Source organism: Schistocerca gregaria, chromosome 5 (genome assembly GCF_023897955.1).
Source record: "Schistocerca gregaria isolate iqSchGreg1 chromosome 5, iqSchGreg1.2, whole genome shotgun sequence".
NCBI lineage: Eukaryota > Metazoa > Arthropoda > Insecta > Orthoptera > Acrididae > Schistocerca > Schistocerca gregaria.
In genome coordinates, this window is record NC_064924.1 from 189,600,650 (window position 1) to 189,623,726 (window position 23,077).

Consider the following 23,077-nt stretch of genomic DNA (forward strand, 5'->3'; position numbering starts at 1 on the left):
GGCCCACGAAGTAGAGCGTTTTTTACGCGATGTGGTACATGTTGATCCTAACGAGCTGATCGGTATCCACTTATCTATTGTCTCCAGCGTCGTATATCTTAAGTTCACTGACGACGAAGCATGTGACAAACTTCTCAGACGCTCGACGGCAGGTTATCGGTTCTGCCACTCAGACGGAAACGTGGGTGTGGTGACGCTTGAACGTGCTGGATTGGGAATCCAAAATGTGCGCGTGTTTGAGCTCCCTTTTGAAGTTCCAGCGGATTTGGTCACCCTTGCTCTTCGACCCTATGGAACAGTTCTCGGCCACACGCCCGAAAAATGGAAGACCTTCGACACCTACCCTGTCCTTAACGGGGTGCGACAAGTCCATATTGACCTGCATCGCCATATTCCTTCGTATCTCACGATCGCTGGTTGCAGGGCAATAATTATTTACGACGGTCAGCCGAGAACCTGCTCCGGTTGTGGCCAGACGGGACACATGCGTACCGAATGCCTGCAACGCCGTCTCGTGCAGACACCCTCGACCGACCAGATTCGTCCGTCGACACCGACCTCTCTGCCGATTACGTATGTTGCGGCGGCGAGACGGGAGACGCCAGCTGTATATGACGACCCCACTGTATTGGTGCGAGCTTTGGAGGACCCTGCAGTAGCTTCCACGGAGCCCCAAGCGTCTTTCAGTGCTGATGCTACTGATGTCCTTTCGTCGGACCCCGGCGCACCGTCACAACGGCTCGCCGACGGTGCGATGGAAGTTGAAGCACAGGATGCAGCGTCCTCCCCTTGCCCTACGTCGGAAACAGAGGCGCGGCAGCGTAAGCAGAAATCACCCAAGCGTCATAAGAAGCGGCGCAAGACAACCGACGACGTAGAACAGCCCGAGGCGACACCGCTGGATGACGAGGTGCCTCAACCGCTCCACCGCGCCGACACAGGCGACCCTACCGTCTCACACGGTTCGACGTCTTCTCCCACTACCGCTGGGTCTGTACCACATGGGGATGCGGGAGATCACCGCAGCTCCGACACCGGGGATGCACCCTTGCCTCCGTCTGCCTCTCGAGATCCAGTGGTGTCAACGTCCCTGGGCGACTGGGCGCAGGAGATGGAGTTGCAGGATGCGTTTCAGAACCAAGACGATGCACCGATGCCGATGGCAGCGTCTACGCGGCCGGCGACAGACGCCTAGGACGGCATGAGCACCTCTCGTCGCTGCCTAGCACTTCGCAAGACCGGCGCTCCACGTCACGACTACTGCCCCCCTGTCATACCATGGTCACCTCCCGAGACTTGATGGACCAGGCATACCGCCTCGCCACGATCAACGTCAATGGCATTACATCTGATGTCAAGACCCGTATGCTGAAGGATACGTTACGCGCTGCGGATCTGGACGTTGTTTTCCTTCAAGAAGTCCGATCAGGACTCTGTCTCGATGCCTACGGATATGACGCCTACACTATGCCTGCAGATGTGGGCGGCGGAGGTACGGCGATTCTACTGCGGGAAGGGATAATGGCCACTGATGTCTCCTATTTACCGTCGGCCCGGGGGGTCGCACTCACGATTGGTACAGTACGTCTGGTGAACTTATATGCTCCTTCAGGCACCGGCAAAAGGAGAGAACGGCGCACCTTTTTTGCCGAAGATATAGCCCCGCTCTTCCAGGGCAATATCGACCACTTGGTAGTAGGCGGCGATTTTAATTGTGTGCTCCGCCCATCCGACCAGGAGCCACACTATACCACCTGCCCGGCACTCCAGGCACTTGTACAGGACTTGGCCTTGTTGGACACCTGGATCATCCAACACGGCGACCGTCGAGCACACACCTACTTTACTAGTCACTCCGCGAGCCGTTTGGATCGAGTCTACGTCACCCGCGGCCTACGATCGGCCGTTGTCGACGCTGAGATGTGGCCGGCAGCGTTCACGGATCACCTCGCATATGTGTGTACTCTCACCCTTCCCCGCCAGCGCGTCCGCCGAAGTAGGGGTCCGTGGCGCCTCAATGTGGCCCTTCTTGATGAGATAAATTGCAGACGCGCAGTCGAGTCCACATGGAGCAATTGCCACCGGCGTTTACCCGCCTACCGTTCTGTACTTCAATGGTGGTTACGGTGTGCAAAACCCGCACTGTGCCGAACATTAGTCAGCTATGGACGCGACCGAGCGCGCTGGTATACTGCGACTACTGATTTTTACTATACTGCGCTCCGCGAACTGGCTGTACAACCGCCGTCGCCAGAGCGACAATCAGCAGTACAACGCGTCAAGGCACAATTGCTTCGTATCAACGCCGTACGTCTTGCGGGTGTGCGGGTGCGAGCGAGGACGACTGATGATGTTCGTGGGGAACGACCTTCCCTCCACCATATCATTCAAGAACGCCGAAGACGCAAGAGGCAGCTCATTACCGAGGTTGAGACGGAGGACGGGCGACGCGTTGACGCACAAATGAATATCGTCCGAGCGTTCACACAGTCATATAAACTTCTTTACGAGAGGGAGTCCCACATGAATGTAGGGGTCAGGGAAGTCCTATCTGACCTACCAGTCTCTCGGAACCTACAAGATGATGCTACGCTCTTGTCGGCGGTGACTTTGGAAGAACTGCGAGAGGCTCTGTTGCGTGGCTCTCCCAACAAAACGCCTGGCCCTGACGGCCTCCCTCTTGAATTTTACAAGCGGTTCTTTGATCTCATGGGCCCAATGTGGGTCAGGATGTACAGTGAACTCCTGGACGCCGATTTTCAGGTACCATCTGACTTTACTGAGGGTCTCTTGATCCCTGTGCCCAAACCCGGCGGAGGCCGTCGCCCTCTTGATTTTCGCCCGTTGACAATGCTAAACACTGACTATAAGCTGTTGACACGCATGCTCCGTGAGAGGCTCAAACCTACGGTAATGGCGGCCATTCACTCTGATCAAACCTGCCTCGGGGGCGACACTAATGTGTTTACGACTTTAAGCACCTATAGAGACGTGGTGGCGCTCATGCAAACTTGCCGCCTCCAAGGCGCTCTTGTTGCGCTGGACTTCGACCATGCTTTCGACCGCGTTAACCATGGTTTCCTGCGTGCTGTTATGGAACACATCGGTGTCCCGCGTCTGACGACGTCTGTTGTGCTTCGATTGATCCATGGGGCTGTCACGAGGATTATGATCAACGGCTGTCGGTCGGCCCCCGTCCGTGTCAACAGGTCCGTCCGGCAGGGTTGTCCTCTTTCTGCCATGCTCTTCACCGTTGCCCTCGAACCAGCTCTTCACGGACTACGGCGACGCTTAGAAGGACTTACCCTCCGTTCTGTAACCTTTCGATGTGGTGCATACGCCGACGATGTGATGTTCTTAGCACGGTCTGGTGACGAAATACACACGGCGTTTTCCTGGCTCCACCAGTATGGGGCGGTGGCAGGCAGTGTGCTCAACCTTCGGAAATCACGCTACATGGAGGTAGGACGAGGAATGCCTGCAGGTCTGGCCGTACCTCTGACAAAGGTCCCGATGCTCAAGTGTTTAGGGATATCACTCCACCGACAAATACAACGCACGGCGGCCTTTACGTATCGTATGGTCTTACGACGACTCCGTTTAGAGGCTCGTCTCAATAAATTCAGATCATTGAACATTTTGCAACGCGCCCAATACGTTAATGTGTACATGGCTTCTCACCTTAACCATTACGCCCATGTACTGCCGATAACGGACACGATGGCTTCCAGGATACAGGCAGTGTTTGGACACGTGGTGAACGATGGTGCTGTTTTCAAGATCCGTTTTGTTACGCTTACTTTACCCTTCGACAAAGGCGGTGTTGGACTCACTCACGTCAAGCACAGAGCGCTGGCACTGTATCTCCGTTCCATGAGGCGACTCTGGCTTTCACCAACAGCCAGTCTCCCCAGCCTACTGATTGAAGAAGTGGCCCCACGTACGCTGTACCCACCGGTACCAGTTGGACATTTATCGCCCTCGCTGTCACACATTAGAACGTTTTTCGTAGAGCATAGCTATGTGTTGCGGGTTATATCGGAGACACGGAATGCGACAGCGAAGACTTATTATAGTGCTCTCCAGCGCTGGACTCCGGATAACGACATTGTACGGCGCCACCCTACGGTAGACTGGCCACGAGTATGGCGAGCTATCCACGCGCCGTTCCTGTCTACTTTCGTGCGGTCGACGTGGTATGTGGTCGTTAACGAGAAACTTCCAACCCGACAACGGCTGCATGCCATTCACCTAATTGACGACCCTGTGTGCCCCCGTTGCACGACGTTAGACACGGACGAACATAGACTGAACTGTGGCCCCGCGCGTGAGTGCTGGAAACTGATCCGCCAGATCCTGGCTTTCCTGCTCCGCCGCCCCTACGTTTCGATTTTACCCCAAGAACTCTTTCATCCCGACGCTGTCTATTTCCCTATGACCCGGATGAATGCGGTTAATTGGGTACGAGGAATGGCGATACACTACATATACCGCGATGGAGACAAAGACGTCCTCGATTTATGGTACTATATGATCGACGAGTTTCTGGTCTTAACGAACAGACAGGATTACCGGAACCTTTTTGCGAACTATTTGGGTTCGTCATTCATGGACCCACCACCCAGCTGGGGTGTGCCGGGTGTGAGAAGACATTAACTTGTAGAAGTGATCTTTCCACGATTCCCCTATGGTAACAGAAACAGTCTCTGACTGTGTGCAGCGGCCCCGGGCGCTCCAACGATTGGTGGCTGGTGATGTCCAATGCAATGACGACCGCCCGTTCCTGGCCGCCCGCCTAGCAATGTGACCGCGGCGAGCAAGATGGCCCTTTTTAGTTCACTTTATTGGCAACTTTTTGCGCATGGCTGCCTTGTTTTTTTATGCATTCTCAAAAAAAAAAATGTAGTTAGTAGTTTGTGAAATAAGCATTGTAGGCTGTGATTATATTTTTGTTGAGCTTAATAATTAGTGTGTGTCGAAACACCATTTTCTTTAAGTATTCATTGACATATTTCTGTACATGTTATTTGCATAAGTGCCTTAGTACAACTTCAGTTTTGTGGCTTTTTCATCGCATTTCCATGAAAGTAACCAAAAAGATGGGAGGTTATTTTATGCACAGACAGATTTTTTTCTTTTCTTTTTTTGTAATATTTTTATTTTCCATTTGAAGTGTAAAATTTGAGCTTAATTGTTATGTTCTGCACCACAAAGGTGAAGCTTTGTAAGACTTTTCCCAATAAGTTGTTTTCTTGTGTACTATAAAAAAAAAAAAAAAAAAAAAAAAAAAAAAAAAAAAAAAAAAAAAACGGTTCTAGGCACTACAGTCTGGAACCGCGCGACCACGGTCGCAGGTTCGAATCCTGCCTCGGGCATGGATGTGTGTGACGTCCTTAGGTTAGTTAGGTTTAAGTAGTTCTACGTTCTAGGGGACTGATGACCTTAGAAGTTAAGTCCCATAGTGCTCAGAGCCATTTGAATTTTTTGTGATGTTTTGGGGCTGTTTCTCGTTCCATGGCTTGGGCTCACTCATTCAGCTGACCATCAGTATGAAGTGGAACGTGCTGGCACCCTCTCTTGGTGTGAAGACTAGAAAGTGACCCGTTCAGTTTCATGAGACACCTTTCATCGTGGAAGTGCAGTCAATCATGAATTATTATAACGTTTGTGATACTGAAATGATTTCTCGATTTAAGCCCTAAAGATATTCATAGATGACATCGTGTGTTATAATCAAAATGCTTCACGGCGCAGAGGGAAGTGTTAGCATTAAATTGTCAAGGGTTCGAACCATGTCCGTAATAGGCACAGGTCTAGATTCCAACCCAGTTCACTGCACTGTTTTAATCGTCCAGGAAGGTTCACTTGGGAGAACACTTCATAATATTGCAGCTTTGTTACGGTTCAAAATCCCAGCTGCAATTTTGCACGTGTCTGGGTGAAACATAGTTTGCTCTCGTTTCGGATTTAACACATTTAACTTCATCGGAGCGGACTGCGTGTTCCAAATGTGGTTTCTGTGTATACTGCTGGCCACTACTGCAAAATATAATACTCTAATAAAACTAGTTAACTGCGTCTGTTTGATGTACAGAGCTACACGCAAAACTAATTACGTGAATTATATAACTGTGTGATTGGACGTAACGTAGATATAATTTAATTTTCTACATATATTATGATCGTAATTGTTTTAATAGATATATTACCCCTTAAAAATATAATACACTGGTTGGAAAACAATGACAATAATGTCTTTTTGTAAAATTTACTGAAAAAAGTAAAGTGAATAAGAGTAACTTCCGTTGCCCCCTGATTCGTTAATGCTTTCACCGCAAAGTGCAAACCACGTTCATCAACTGTTCAGGACACACAGGTCCAACAAACTGTCTGAAGTGCTGGCACCTTACACACCCAAGAGCGTATTAATTAAGATGTTCTATGGAAATCTGATCCCCTGACTTACGCCATTGGTGATTTTCTCACCTGATTTCCTTACAAACATTAACCTATTTGTGGGGACGGATGGTAGCACCTAGAAAATGTAAGTGATGAGCAACTGAAGCATAGAAGTGTCCAACACCTTCTCGACAGAATCCACTTAGCAGCGGCTGAATCTGTTACGTAAATGCGTGGTGTTCTGGGATACTCGCTCACAATGCAAGTGCAAGAGCTCGGAAGCATAGAACACAACGTAACTGTTCCTAGGAGACAATTTGTTCTTCCAAAGAAACAGTAGTACGAGCCATTTGCATGCAAAACTGCGAGTCTTACCACGACAGCAATTTGAATGTTCAAGGTCTAAGAGAGGAACTTTGGTTGCACGATGGAACACAATTTCGATATAACAGGATCAAAAGCACAAATATTTCAACATCGGGGCTTATTGCAGTATTTGCCTCCGCTTAAGATAATTATGCTTCACGACTTTAAACTTAAGTGTGGGATTTTAAAGAAGTGGAATTCACTTCTGCATTCAAGGAGTTCAGTATCAGGCGTCACAGTAATTACATTTTCAAACGATAATAGTGGTGTATCAGACTCATAATCTACCTTTATCCATGTATACTGTAACGTAAACTTGTACTTCGGTGCAGAAAGCACAGAGTAAAAGGACAGTCGTGTAACTTCACTTACGCTTTTTGGAATTGTAGTCTTACAAAAACACCGATCCTTCTGAAGTAAAGATTATGTTGTGGAAGGAAATACATATCAAGAGGTTGACTATATTTCACTCTCTTTGACGTATTTTGGGTACTATTGTAACGATACTTTGTTTCTTTGCTTTTTTTAAGGTTCCTCTCTTTGACCTTGAGTGAGTGATTATCCAAATGTCTCTCGTGGTTAGGCGTTGGCAGTTTTGCATCCGAGTGGTTCATACCACATTTTTTTGCGATCAGCGGTTTGTATTCTCAGCAAATGCTCGTGAGGTTCTGAACGTTCGAACCACGCACTTAGCTAGGTAGGGCATGAGTTACCGTTCACGCCGCCACATTACATTACGTTCTGTAACGTATTTCTCGAACTCATGCTATTGGTTAGCTCGTGTGTGTACTATATTTTTGCACTCAGCTACAATTCATGTAAGAAAATCACGCTAGCTACTTACGTTTCGTCAATATTCAGTACGTAATTGCATTCTAGTCTGGTAGAGGACTGGAATGAGTGATGCGTGCGAAGGCAACAGCCACAAATAGTGTAGTCATTCTTGGAAAATCGAGGGTCCTTGAAAATCTGTCAGAGTCTGAGGCAATTTGTGGAGGAATACCAGACCGTTTTTTTACTGTCAATGGGACATGTGACAATGTGTTTTGTATGCATTACACATTTCAAGGCCTTCATAAGGTACATGCGCAGCTTCGAATCTTCGTAAGTCATAAACATGTCAAGCATTAAAATTTTTCATTCAACTATTTTTTCATTTCAATCGACATACTCTCCTCTTTCTGTTTATTAAGATACGAGCACTTCGACAAGAATACAACCTATACCTGACCCTCAATGATAAAGTGAATATATAGCCATCGTCTCTTGTTTCAACAAGACTGAAGTGAAACTAAAGACATATAACGCGAAAAATTCAAGAACATGCGAAGTTACTTTAAGATAAAAAAATATAAACATTAACACTAGCTACACAAGTGACATTAGTTTATAAGGATTTTAATAATTAATATACACTTCACAAACTACAAATGGTGCTACAAATCTACTGCCATTGGCAGTATTACACTGATTATCATAATAATACTCTTGAAAAGCGACAAGGCAACACTTCTACTATAAACTAACACATCTAGATGTATCTGAAACAGATAAAATACTACATAAATTAATTTTGATATGCATCATTCATCAAAAATGATTCACATGCGCGTAGTATTACCGGGAATGAGTTTCTTGGAAGTAACTGTTTTCCTGTTTAGACTAACTTTTTTATATTTGAAATAATCACTTTGTAGCACTGTCAGCGAGTAGTTAACTTCAGCCCCTTGAGATAATCAAGCTTTATCACTAAACAACATATGCTTCCAGAACGTTATGACGCACACAACAGTGTCGGTAAAACAATATATGGCGGATTTCCTAGTAAGAGTTCTGCGCATCGATGGTAGATGCGGACGAAATTATCCGAAACTTGAAGTTCATATGTAAAATAAAGACCATCACATACATGGATTTTCATTTTGAATAAGAACTTCACATCTGTGACAGTTCAGCCCGTATGTATTATGGATGTGCTGAATTCTTAGATAAGCCATCACATTTTCTTCTCACACTGCCGTCTGGCTCGTAAGACGGTGTGACTGAAACATAATTTTTTGATGAGTTGTAGCATATTATCGTGCAATAGGGGACAGGACCAAATCAACTTCTTCTTTCCCATAGAGCTTATCCCGTCTAATACTTATCTGTGTTTTTTGTGTAAACTTGGTTCTGCATTTTTCCTGTTTTAACTTTTCATGTATCGTGTCCTCTGAGGTGGAATCTGTGGACCAGTCCCGCATTCTCCTAAGCGAAGGTGGGAAACAGCCTGATACACCACACTCTGGCTGACCGATGTATCAGTTCACTATCCTTAATTCAGCTCGTGGAAACGATGCGGATCGCACCACGCACAACGTTATGTAAGGGGGTCAGGAATGAATTTAAATAGTGGTAATGGCTCAAATGGCTCTGAGCACTATGGGACTCAACATCTTAGGTCATAAGTCCCCTAGAACTTAGAACTACTTAAAGCTAACTAACCTATGGACATCACAAACATCCATGCCCGAGGCAGGATTCGAACCTGCGACCGTAGCAGTCCCGCGGTTCCGGACTGCAGCGCCAGATCCGCACGGCCACCACGGCCGGCAAATAGTGGTAATAATGAAGTAAGGCGGTTATTTCGAATAGAAGTACAGCATACCGTTAAGAAAGACTTCCTTTAAGAAATTTATAGCGGCATATGCATAAAAAAATTATGGAGCGAATTGCTTCTCTCCGCTACCCATTCAGTAGTAGGTGTAACGCATACTAACCGCTTATATCTAAGGCGCTGCAGTCATGGAATGTGCGGCTGGTCCCGGCGGAGGTTCGAGTTCTGCCTCGGGCATGGGTGTGTGTGTTTTTGTCCTTAGGATAATTTAGCTTAAGTAGTGTGTAACCTTAGGGACTGATGACCTTAGCAGTTAAGTCCCATAAGATTTCACACACATTTGAACATTTTTGAACCGTTTGTTATCACCTAATATATTTCTGGATACACAAAACTGCGGTACACACAACTCTGACGCTTGAAATAAAATAAATCTGTATAGAATGTTGAACTAAAATTGGATACAGGAAAGAATTATCTACCTATCGCTCATTTAGAAATAATCCTCAAATTAACGACAGAATTTTTTTTTCTCCTTTAGGTACATCGAACCATCATCACAATATGTCAAATGAACCACCTGTTATGAAACTGGTAACTACAGTTACAAGATACTTACTCTCTTATACAAAGAAAAAAAACACTGTCCGAAGAAGCCTCGAAGGCCCAACAGCATTGACCCGCCGACGTGATATCCTCAGATCTTAGAAGTCACTGGATGCGAAGACGGAGGGGCATGTGGTCAGCACACTACTCTCCAGGCATTTGTCTGTTTTCATGGCTGGTATCGCTGCTTATCAGTCAAGTTGTTCCTCAATTGGCCTCACAAGAGCTGAGTGTACCCCACTTGCCAACAGCACTCGGCAGACCCGGAATATGATCCATCCAACTGCTAGCCAAGCCCGAGAGCGATTTTATTTCGGTGACATGACGGGAAGCGGTGTTACCACTGCGGCAGTTCCGTCGGCCATTCTACACACACCAGAAAAAGTTTTGCATCACTCCGGTTCCCAGAACTCCTAAAGATAGACGTTGACTGTGGACGTTGTATCACAGACACAGTCCGTTTGACTGTTCAGACATGTCACTAAACCCACCCAAAGATATGAACAGCCAAGCATGGGGTGTTCTACAGCAAATCAGTTCCAGTCATTCCACCAGGAAGGAAGTACACGGCTTGTGTTGTCTGTCATTCAACCATGCCTAGTCAGTCAATTCTGCGGTTCGATCGCGTCCGCATTGTTACTTTGTGCAAGGAAGGGCTCTCAACAAAGGAAGTGTCCAGGAGTCTAGGAGTGAACCAAAGCGATGTTGTTCGGACTTGGATGAGGTACAGGCACAGGAACTGTCGATGACATGTCTCTCCCAGGCCGCCCAATGGCTACTACTGCAGTGGACGACTGTTACCTACGGTTTATGACTCGGAGCAACCCTGACAGCAACGCCACCATGCTGAATAATGCTCTTCGTGCAGCCACACCACGTCGTGTTGCGCGTATAACTGTGCGCAATAGAGTGCATGATACGCAACTTCGGCCATTTCGAGGTCCATCTTTGCAACTACGATACTATGCAGAACGGTACAGATGGGCCCAACAACATGCCGAATGGACCGCTCAGGATTGGCATCACGATCTCTTCGCCGATGACTGTGGCTTATGCCTTCAACCAGACAATCATCGGAGACGTGTTTGGTGTCAACCCGGTGAGGCTGTTTTGGGGTGGCATTATGTGGGACCGACCGCTGTTGGTCATTGAAGGCGCCGTAACGGCTGTACGATATGTGAACGCCATTCTCCGACCAATAGTGCAACCATATCGGCAACATTTAGGCGAGGCATTAGTCTTCATGGACGGCAACTGGCGCCCCAACGTGCACATCTTGTAAATGACTTCCTTCAGGATAACGATATCCTTCGACTAGAGTGGCCATTATGTTATCCACACATGAACGCTATCGAACACGCCTCGGATTGAGCAAAAAGGGCTGTTCATGGACGACGTGACCCCACCAGCCAGCCCGAGGGACCTACGCCGAATGGCCGTTGAAGAGTGGGACAATATGGACCAACAGTGCCTTGATGAACTTGTGGATAGTATGCCAAGCTTATTTCCTACGATATCTGTGGTTTGTTGCTTAGAAACAAAGCAAACGTAACAACTACAGTACTGTCTTATAAATGTCAAGGGGGAGAAATATTAATTGCGTAACAAATAAATTATCACTATAAAAACTGATTCTCTGAAAACAGTGTCAGTATTAATCTGATTCTAAATGAACACCATCAATGAATTCGGGTAGCATCCCCGATTATGGATGCACAGCCTGATGCACTGCTTCTCTGTCACACATGCTGCCGGTTCTAAGATGTGCTACCTGTCATAGAATAACAGATATTCTTGCTCTATAATGACCGCACTCTTGTATTTATGGAGGTATAGTTCAATGACTGCCTTGCACATTACGTGGACCACCGTCTCTTGGTATCAGCTCGCACACTGCGTCCACCAGTACGCAGCCTCAAATGGTTCAAATGGCTCTGAGCACTATGCGACTTAACTTTTGAGGTCATCAGTCGCGTAGAACTTAGAACTAATTGAACCTAACTAACCTAAGGACATCACACACATCCATGCCCGAGGCAGGATTCCAACCTGCGACCGTAGCGGTCGCTCGGATCCAGACTGCAGCGCCTAGAACCGCACGGCCACTCCGGCCGGCTACGTAGCCTCAGTTTCCTGCAACTCATGCAGGTGCTACCAAAACCCGCACCCCCCCTCTCATGTTTCCCTTCCATATCCGAAACAAGAAGAGAGTGGCAACCTGTAGTCCGCTATGACTTATCGGTTTATTCATATGCGTCTACGCCGCAAATATTATACTACATATTTCGTAAATTGCTTTGTTTACGCATTATTACTTACAACATATACACTATTCTGAACTATTGACAGATATACTAGGGCAATGTACTTCATATTACCTGCATTGGGTATTAAAATTGAGGAACTATTGAACCTACACTGACGGGAAAAATTCACAAAACCAAAAAAATAATTAATGTAGAGAATTGAAATTTTGGGAATACATTCGTACAGGGAACATATTTAGGGGATTAATATTACAAGATCACAGGTTAATGTAAGTGCGAGATAAGCCATTACAAATCTGAAATTCTGGTACAATAATAACCGGTGTGACCGTCACAATATTGAATGCAAGCATCCGGAGGGGCATGCATTGCGTTGAATAGGTATTGGATATCAGTTTTTGAGATGGAGTTCCATGCCTGTTACGCTTAGCTGACCAATACACGGACGGTTAATGTTGTTTGTGGATGACGCTAAGGTTGTAATAAAATAATAAATATCCCATATGTGATCGACTGGAGACAGATCTAGTGATAAAGCAGCCAAGGCAACATTTCAACACTCTGTAGAGCTTGTTGCGTTACAATAGCGGTATGTGGGCGTGCGTCATCCTGTTGGAAAACACCGACTGAAATGCTGTTCTTGAAAGGGAGCACAGCAAGTCGAACCACCAGATCGACGTATAGATTTTCAGTCAGGGTGCCTGGGATAACCACAAGAGTGCTTCTGCTGTTACACAAAATCGCACTCTTGGACCATAAATCCGGGCGTAGATCCCGTATATCTATCACGTAGACAAGTTGGTTGCAAGCCCTCAACATGACTCCTTCTAACCAACACACGTCCAACATTGGCAGTGAGGCAGAACCAGCTTTCGTCAGAAAACAGACCTTCAATGAGCTCTCGCTTGAAATAAGTCGCAAATAATTATCGTTTGGGGTCAGTCGAATGCACGCTACAGGGCGTCTGGCTCGGAACTGCCCTTGAAGTAACCGACTTGTAGCGGTTCGTCGTGTCATTGTGTTGCAAACTGCTGCTCAGATTGCTGCTGCGTATGTAATACGACGCGCCTGAGCCGTATGCCGAACACAATGGCTGTCCGGAGCCTGAAGTTCTTGCGACCGTAAATTCTCGTAATCACGGCTGGTAGCAATATGTGCATAGGCTGAATTCCTAACATGTCTTTCTGCAATATCACAGAAGGAACATCCAACTTCTCGTAGTCCTGTTACAAGACCGGGTTGCTACTCAGTGAGGTGTTGATAATGCGTCTTTGTCATCTTGAAGACATTCTTGAATAAAATCAACTCACCAGGTCCAATCTCAATGGTAACTAACGTTCGTGACAGTTAAAGCAAGCCTGATATCCACTGACATAATGGCGCTATTAGCGCCATTCTCATACGACTGGTGCCAAATTTGAACAGACATAATTTTTCAGATGTCGAATCACGTCCATTAACATTCGCTTATGTCGCACAGTTGTTTCTGGGTGAGCGAAGTTTTTTCCGTCATTGTATTAGTTCCCTCACACGTGAGTCAACAGCTCCAGGCTGCTCAAACCAATTTTTATAGCGACGATAGGCTGTCGTGATTTTTCTATACAGTTTCGGCCTGTGTCTATTTCCAGATACCTGCTGTCTCATATATCGAATGCTGCATCGGTGAAATTTCTGTCGATATACATATAAACGCCTGTTTCACCCACGCAGCATTCGATATATATATATTATTTTGAGCTTTTCCTCATTACAGGGGTTTATCTCCAACATAATAATTTACTTGGAAATTACAAAACAAACAATAAATGTTCTTAAACTATATTTTCAAAATATTCCTTCAGGTTTTTCGATCTTGTGTGTCTTCTTCCTCTGCGCCCATTCTCCTCATTGTGTGCTGTACATTTTGGAGCCAGGTAGTCATAGGTCGTCCTCTTCTTCCCCTCCGGTTCCCACTCCAGTATCAATTTTGGTATTCTGGCTTCCTCCATTCGTCGTACATGCCCGTACCACTGTAATTTCTTCATATCCATTACGTCATATATTCTTTCTTTCATTTCCATTCTCCTTATTATTTCGGTGTTCCTTATTTTTTCTTTCCTGGAGATTCTTGCCGATCTTGTCCAGAAGTCCATCTCTAGAGCTTGTAATTTTGTAATGTGCTTCATGTTAATTGTCCAGATCTCCGTTACATACAGAACCTCACTCTCTAATATATATATATATATATATATATATATATATATATATATATATATATATATATATATATATATATATGAGAAGAGACACCTGTCCCTACACATTAAACCGTTTTTAAATATAGCAACATGCATTTGACAGACGTAGCTCTCGATATTTGAAAATAGTCACATCCCCCAAATGACAAATCATGTAATGTATGTTGTAATGACGTTCATTTGAATAAACAAATTCATGACAGCATATGGCGGACGTAAATAATCGTTACAACATTCATAAATTCCTTAATTCAGCTGAAAAATTTGTTAATTCGTCCTGTTTTTCCTGCCGTAACTGTAGCAATCAAGTAACGTCTGAGACTCCTTCTGCTGCTCTTCGATGGTTTCTACGTAGTTCTACTGTATCACATACGTGGTACCTGCAACAACGTAAAACAACGGAGCAGTCTTCTTGAACTCTTTGAAATAGAGGACGTAGTGGTGCTATTTACGAAGTACGCAAAAGAAAGGCAGACACACAGCAATTTCGAGTCTGCTTTCTGAAGCAGGTGCTATTAGAAATTCTAGAAGCTGGACAAAGCTCGCCGGCTGATCGAACTTGTGACTTCAGTGGAGCGCTTTCGGCAGGCAGCTGAGGCTCGGTTCGCAGCCAGCGCGGGTGTAGGCACTCGCGTTGTTTACAGCTAGCGGAGACTGCCTCCGCATCAAACGGAAAAAGACCGCGCCGTATCAAAAGAAGTCGGCAGTAGGCGGAAGATAGGCTGCAGCGGCGGGTGGACCTGCAAACAGTCCCCGGAGAGCGGCGGGCGGGGGTGGCAGCAGTTAATAAAACAGCAGGCGCTTGTCTGGCCGTGGCGCGGACAAAGGGGTGCCCGCCGGCGGCAGGCCGGCTGCGGAGGCGGCGGCGGGGGCGGAGGAGGGCGCCTTCCGCCCCCGGGGCCGCTGGCGCAGCGCCGTTAATATAAGAACCTGGCCGGCGCTCCGCGCTCTCTAAACCAATCTCGGCAAGTGTTTGTGCAAGTAAAAACGGCCCTGGCGCAGTATAGCGCCAGTGTGTGCTGAGGCGACCGTGTCGCCGGCAGGCCGGGTGATGCCTTGCGCCCCCTCCATCTCCCCCTTAACGGCGTGCACACTACACGGCTCCCTTTCTTCCCTCAAGCATTCAGCATTTTACCAAGTGTGGGTACAGCTAATTTCACCTTAATGAAAGAAGACAGCTATGAATTTTCACAAAGAGTGTGTTAGTATAGCCGGCCGAGCTGGCCGAGTGGTTCTAGGCGCTAAAGTCTGGAACCGCGCGACCGCTACGGTCACAGGTTCGAATCCTGCCTCAGGCATGGATGTGTGTGATGTCCCTTAGGTTAGTTTGGTTTAATTAGTTCTAAGTTCTAGGGGACTGATGACCTCAGAAGTTAAGTCCCACAGTGCTCAGAGCCATTTTGTGTTAGTATATTTACGTATGACGCGCAAAGGTATTCCGGGACATGAGCTGTTCAGTTCTCCAATTGAGCCAACCGAATATGCCTCACGAACTGATTAGAAGCATCCATTCGTTCCGGTTTAAGCAGAGATGTCGCAGTGGATGCAGTAAGAACTGCTCGTCAACACCACTTACTTATCGTAAGTGAGATAAACTTTGCAAACATCATGCCTATGTGTCCTCTTCAGCACATTTATTTTTTAGTAATATAGGAGATGGCACATCAGTTCCTACACACACACACACACACACACACACACACACACACACACACACACACACACACACACACACAATTTGCCAAATATAGATTTATAGGTCCATTCTTCCTGATCTGGTTTTCGGGTGGTTTCCCTAAGTTATATTTCCAAAAAGAAACTCCTCAATTCCCATATTGTTAAGATATTTCACCAAAACTGTATGACGTTTTATAACAAACCACCAAGCTCAAATAAATAGGATTGATATATGTAACAAAACTGAAAATCAACCCTGTAAGTGGGGTATCAACAGCTGAAATAATTATATATACTGAAAAGAACAGTCAAACAATTACAATAAATTGAGGTGCTTAAATTCTGGTAAAATTAACTGAGAGTCTAATTTGCAGCATTAAGTGTTTTATCGTAATCGCTCAGAGATTGGTACGACCAGTTTCGTACCACGCAGGTACAACCTCACGTGTATTTAATGTATAATGTTCCAAGTTATCTAAATGGCTCAATGTGTGTTTCAACCACAAACGGTAGTCCAACTTAATAGAACCAGTTATCGCCGATAATTTACGTTCGGAGAGCGATAGACGTCCAAGCGGTAAACCGTCTAGAGCGTTGAACACAGGACGTCTGGCGCTTTCCACACGTAAATTATCAATGACAACCGGCTTCATGAAGCTCGACTACCGTTATCGGGGTAACATCAACTGCCGCTCCTCATTGCACCTTGAAACTCACATTACTCTGTTTAAATAACATGGGGAGCTAGAGCGTAAATACACCTGAGGATGTACCTGAATGGTACGAAACCGGTTGCACAGTCTCTGAGCGACTACAATAAAACAGATAATGTGACAAACTGAGCTCTTAATCAGTTTTACCAGAATTTCAGTTAACATCGTTAACAAGTGGTTTCTCGCGTATCCTGCACAACGAAGAACAACATTTTTGTACTAAAAATTGAGACAACGACCTAGATTCTAAAATACCGCGTTCTTAAACAAGTTTGAAAATATAATTTTACACGGTTAATTACGAAACTCAGGGTCATTGGAAAAAATACGGCAGTGTAAACAGAATTCTTCACAACTTCGAAACCAGCCGATAGTGCGTGGCCTTGTAACGGAGATAAAGCTACTAGCTTTTAAGAATATGGAACGGCCAGCCGCTGTGGTCGAGCGGCTGCTACGGTCGCAGGTTCGAATCTTGCTTCGGGCATGGATGTGTATAATGTCCTTAGGTTGCTTAGGTTTAAGTAGTTCTAAGTCTAGGGGACTGATGACCTCAGATGTTAAGTCCCACAGTGTCGTCGTAACTGTGCTGCAGCTTTATCGAGAGACGAGTAGTTTACTATGTGGTAATTGATCATATAGTTATGTAACGGTTAATCATTAGGTGTTTGACCGACTGAGCGGAAATTCTGGTGTGCGTTTACTTTGCGATCCCGTCCCTTCTGTAGCCTTGGCGAGAGGGCGGAGTTACTTCGTCCGTTATGGCTCCGAGGAGTTTGCCGGGCTGTTATTAAATAAGGCGTCGGCATGCAACAGCAGCCACGGTTATTAGTGACTGACTCTTGAGAGGTGGACCGCCGTAGGGCTTATGTGCTACACAGGTCAGAGAATAGAATAAGGTCATTATAGGGTTGCTTCTCTTCAGCTATATCTTTCCCACGGGCACCAGTCCAGGAAACAAAATATTTGTTGCGAGGCTCCCACATATAATTCAAGCCTGTGGCAGCACCGGCTGGGTCTTAATTACACACTTTAACACAAGGCCTGGAATGCTCTGAATATTTCCGTTGCGAACAAAGGCATCATGGTATTGTCTGAAGGAAGAACTAGGTTCTAAAGCTCAGCAGGCGGTTACATCCACTGAATGTACAAACACAGCGAGAACAGTACTTTGTCAGTAGAAGTTTCAGTCGCCAACGTTTTTTGAGATGTTCCACACATTTCTCTAGCATACATTAAGTGGCTTAGGACCTTATCGGTTAAGCTGTCGATTTCGAGGTATTATATGCAGAAATCAAAAGCATAGCGAAAGCAAAATAACGTCGGTTCCTAATTGTCGTGAGACTGGTGCAAGACATGTTCAGTATGCAGAATGAGATTTTCACTCTGCAGCGGAGTGTGCGCTGATATGAAACTTCCTGGCAGATTAAAACTGTGTGCCCGACCGAGACTCGAACTCGGGACCTTTGCCTTTCGGTGGCAAGTGCTCTACCAACCGAGCTACCGAAGCACGACTCACGCCCCGTACTCACAGCTTTACTTCTGCCAGTATCTCGTCTCCTACCTTCCAAACTTCACAGAAGCTCTTCTGCGAACCTGGCAGAACTAGCACTCCTGAAAGAAAGGATATAGCGGAGACATGGCTTAGCCACAGCCTGGGGGATATTTCCAGAATGAGATTTACACTTTGCAGCGGAGTGTGCGCTGATATGAAACTTCAGTTGTTTGAGCACTTGCCCGCGAAAGGCAAAGGTCCCGAGTTCGAGTCTCGGTCTGGCAAACAGTTTTAATCTGTCAGGAAGTTTCATGTTCAGTATGGTTTCCGCTGCTTTCTGCCACAAGTTGAAATCGAGAAAAAGCATGTCCCACTACATATCAGAGTACTCGGGGTTCACTTTTACAATATGTTGTGCAATAAGGCGTACGTTCAACTCAACTACGTTAGGAAGTGGGGCAGTGAACACAATATCTTTCATACAACTCTATAGTCAGAAGTAACACGCATTGAGATCAGGTGATATAGACGGCTAGGCTCTAGGGAAATAGCCGCTGATAATTCTAGCATTTTCGAAATGTCTCTGCAGCAGCCGCTGTGCAATGATTGGAGGAGCTCCACCTTGCACAAAAATGATCCTATCCACACATCCACGCTCCTGAAGGGCTATAATGACGCTGGTGAGCAAGAGGATTCACCTGCTCGAAAAAATATGGCCTTACAATAAACGATGCCGTCGACCTGCACTACTCAGTCACCTTTGCAGAATGGAGTATACCGCTTGATGATCCAGCGGACATTCCGTTACCCATTTCTGCAGTTCTGCCTGTTGACATACATTTGGAGAAGGGAATGGGCTTCGTCCGTCTGCAGAATGTTCCACGGCTACTCACTGTCCACTTCCACGTGAGCAAGAAGTCCCAGAGGGAACATTTGTCTTGCTGGCAGGTCAGCATGAAGAACTCCTGAATATGGGTGATTTTGTACGGATGGCTATGCACGATGTTTCATAGAATTTTATTTGCCGTGCTCGCCGGTAAGTCCAGTGCTTCGTGTTAGCACATCACCACTCTACCCCTGCTGCAGTGCGGTGGCCACAACTTCGACATACGTCGATTCAACTGCTTTGCCACGCGTCTGCCGGTGTGCATATTCTGACATCTGGTGTGCATATTCTGACATTTAATGGTGTATTGGTCAAATTTTCATTTTTTTTTCTCCTGGCGTTACCTCTTGCGTCAATAAAATTCTGTTCAAATTAGACTTCGTTCTGAGGGTTGGTTGTCCTTCCACAGCGTTTCGAAACTGGAACTTTAATTATGGACACCATGTATAATACATATTTCATCATGCACCGAATAAATTTTCTCCAATAAAATATTGTTCTTCATGGTATTCCCATCATCTGATTCCTGCACTTGAAGAAGCATATGATCAAGGAGGATATGATCCGATAACAATGAAAAATAACTGTTAAGCAATAAAGGACTAATGCCTTTGAATAGCTAGAGTCGCTACCACCACAGTACCGAATCTACATGTGGTCGATTGGATAGTTTGTGTTTCTGCGGTAACGGTTCGACTAAATGACTCGCTTCTAGTAAATACGATTATCATCAATTTCTCGACAGTTATGATGAAAGACTTAGTTAATTAATACTGTGTGCCCGTCTCCTTGTCTCAGCGTTCCTTTTAAAACACGATGTTGTTGATTTTGTTTCCGCCACTTGAGAGCGCTACCGGAGGAAGATAGGCTGATCGAATCTTGATGACAGAAGAAACTTTATCAACTGAAATTCCCGAGACAGATTGCATTGCACAGTTTTCCACCACAAATTGTCTCGCAGACTGAATCACGAAGGAGATAGATCGCGTTCTTCCTGTAACTAATAATTTATTACAGTAATAGTTGCGATTTAGCCTAGGGGTTAACCGGTTTCGGTTGTTAACGTTCGTTCCATCTTCAGACTTTCTTCAGCTTCATCGCTGTTATGGTTGCTTTCAACATTACATCAGTTATTCATTACTGGCCACTAGTTTTCTCCAGTTATTTTTGAGCAACTTCTTCCTGTGATTGTCACACACATACTTTGCTTGGCTAGCGATCTTGACTCAGTTCCCTCAGGTGGCCACACAGTTTCTCTCACTCTCGTCTGATTCGTGACTCATATAGCTTCTTACCCCATTCACTTCATTTCTTCCTTCGTCTTACGTTGTTCACTCGACCCTGAAGAAAAAAAACACACATTTGCTAATCTTGATCAGTATTTCACTGCCGTTGCTCATGTATCTGCTCATAAAATAACATGCTTGGAAAGATTGTCCATTGTAGTTTTCTCATACTAAGTCTTCAGTTTCTCCAGGCGTCAAAGTGCGACTACTCGACGGGTATGCGGCATATTCTAGTGCCTCGTTTCGAGTAATGTAATTTTCAGATCAGCTTCATACGTGATAACTGAGTCATTTCCACCAGATTATACATTCAAGCTATTAGGCTCATTTCAAAGTACTCACTGTAAGAAAGTATAATCAGTATCTATGATACATAGAATGATTACATGCGATTAATATTTTATTGTCCATTATGATAAATGAAGATTAAAATATTTTACGTAAGGAAAAAACCGGAAGAAATTTGTTGGGACTTTTTCACGTCTCGCTTACTATGGAACCATTTTGCAGTGTCATCGCAGCGTAAATTATCAAAATACGGACAGGTAAACCAGTAAAACATAGTAGAAATTTGAAAAAAATAGTCGTGTCTGTCTCTACACTAAAAAAAAGCTCGACTTCTGAATTGAGGCACTTGTTGCAAACAAGTGAAATGCTTTGTCTCTTCAACTTTAAGCCAAGTTCGTTCCAAATACAGGATGTATATTTTTAAGATGACTGTGTGACGTGTACGAAATACGTGACAATTTTGAAATGGATGTGACGTTCGTAACCTACAGGGTACCGCGGACAAACAAAAGCCAAGTGACTTTGGAGGCAGTGAATTTTGGGGATAACATTTTGTTGGGTGCATTTATGTCAACACTGTATACACGGTCCTATTGTGTAATGCGATCTCTGGCCGGGGTGGCCGAGCGGTTCTAGGCGCTACAGTCTGTAACCGCGCGACCGCTACGGTCGCAGTTTCGAATCCTGCCTCGGGCATGGATGTGTGTGATGTCCTTAGGTTAGTTAGGTTTAAATAGTTCTAGGTTCTAGTGGGCTGATCACTTTAGAAGTTAAGTCCCATAGTGCTCAGAGCCATCTGAACCATTTTTGTAATGAGATCACCCGATTGTCCACATACTGCAGTTTATATAAAAATAACAGTCCTGGTCGACAGCCCTGTTTCTCCACACTGGCCTTCGCATTTTAGGCAGTACCAGGAATGAACAGCAGCCTTACCCTGGGATATACTCTGTGCTATAGACACGTGACCGCCAGCTTCTCCCTAACTCCCAAAGTTTGTCATTAAATTTGTATTCTCTGTTCAGCACCCACATAGCTCCGAAGGTCCATTAAAATTCACAGTAGGGATGTGATCATACCGTCTGAGACCAAGTAATATAGTCCATACTGTTCTACGATAACCTCACATTCGCTGATTATGTTATTCTCTATGCATTAGTACATTAATCAAGTAACTATCTGGAGCCTCACATTAGAATCAGAGTTGGCACTTTTCTAAAAAATAAATAAATAATCTCTCTTTCTTGCTGTTGCAGGAGTTTCGATGGACGCTGCGACTGTGGCGCCGCACTTCCTATCGCACGGCCAGACTTTCCGCTCCGTGGTTGGCGACACGCTCGTGCTGCCGTGCGAAGTCGAAGACCTCGGTAAGTACTGAGAATCCGCTGTCGGCACTGGACTGATAAGTTCTCACAGCGGTCACAGTATTCTTGACATTTTACATTTTCATGGCGAACAGAGGCACATGACGCGTTACTTTAGTGCCGAATTAGTGTAACACTGGCTCCGACAATCAGGTGCCTGCCTGTGATTCCAGGCTGGGGCATGTCTCTCATTTCTCACTGAAAATGCAGCGTTCATTTAATCTGGTTAACAGCTTAACTCTAACGCTGGTAGAGTGTGACGTTAGGATAGGTCATTTTGGATTCTGGGGAAATGTAGAAACACGAGAGGGAATAGTGATCAAGCGACACATCTTGTACATTGAAGACAGAAAAAACCTACGTTTATAGCGTTGATACACCTAGAAGAAGATTTTTACGTCTTCGTTTTGACTGAAATATGTTCTTCTTTTTTTCAAATTCTGAAGGTAGCTGGGAGTGGAAGGTTATGTATAACTTGCTCATGAAACATATTGCAGAGTCGAAAAACATGAAAGCAAAGTAGCAGTTGAGAAGCGAATGAGATAGTGATGTAGCCCATAGTGTGCAGAGTTGCATCAAACTGGTTTATAGGTGGAAGACCACAAAACTCACTGCACAGTTCCACTGGATGGAATTGTGATTAACGTCACGTTTACTGTGACAACACCAGTTATTTAGTAGCCTACCTTCTAAGGACATGCTATAACTAATATTACTAAGGAGGGTTTTGACTAATTAAAAGGATGATTTTTTTTCAGTGCTGTGACAGTACCCAAGGCTACACAGTGATCATTAACGTCTACATCTACATGTTGTTATATTTCAAATAGGTACCCCACTCATACAATTATAGTCGCTGGTGACTTCAATTTGCCCTCGAAGTGCTGGAAAAATTATATG

The 23,077-nt window shown here is 45.3% G+C and overlaps 1 protein-coding gene across 4 annotated transcripts in view; it reads left to right on the top strand.

Annotated features, from left to right (window-relative positions):
- LOC126272310 (lachesin) overlaps positions 1 to 23,077 on the top strand; it is an 853,630-nt gene that overhangs the window by 339,759 nt on the left and 490,794 nt on the right. For all 4 annotated transcript variants that reach the window (XM_049975090.1, XM_049975087.1, XM_049975088.1 and 1 more), the window contains exon 2: positions 22,070 to 22,180. In XM_049975090.1, coding sequence (XP_049831047.1) covers positions 22,070 to 22,180 — 111 coding nt within the window. The remainder of the gene's footprint in view (positions 1 to 22,069; positions 22,181 to 23,077) is intronic.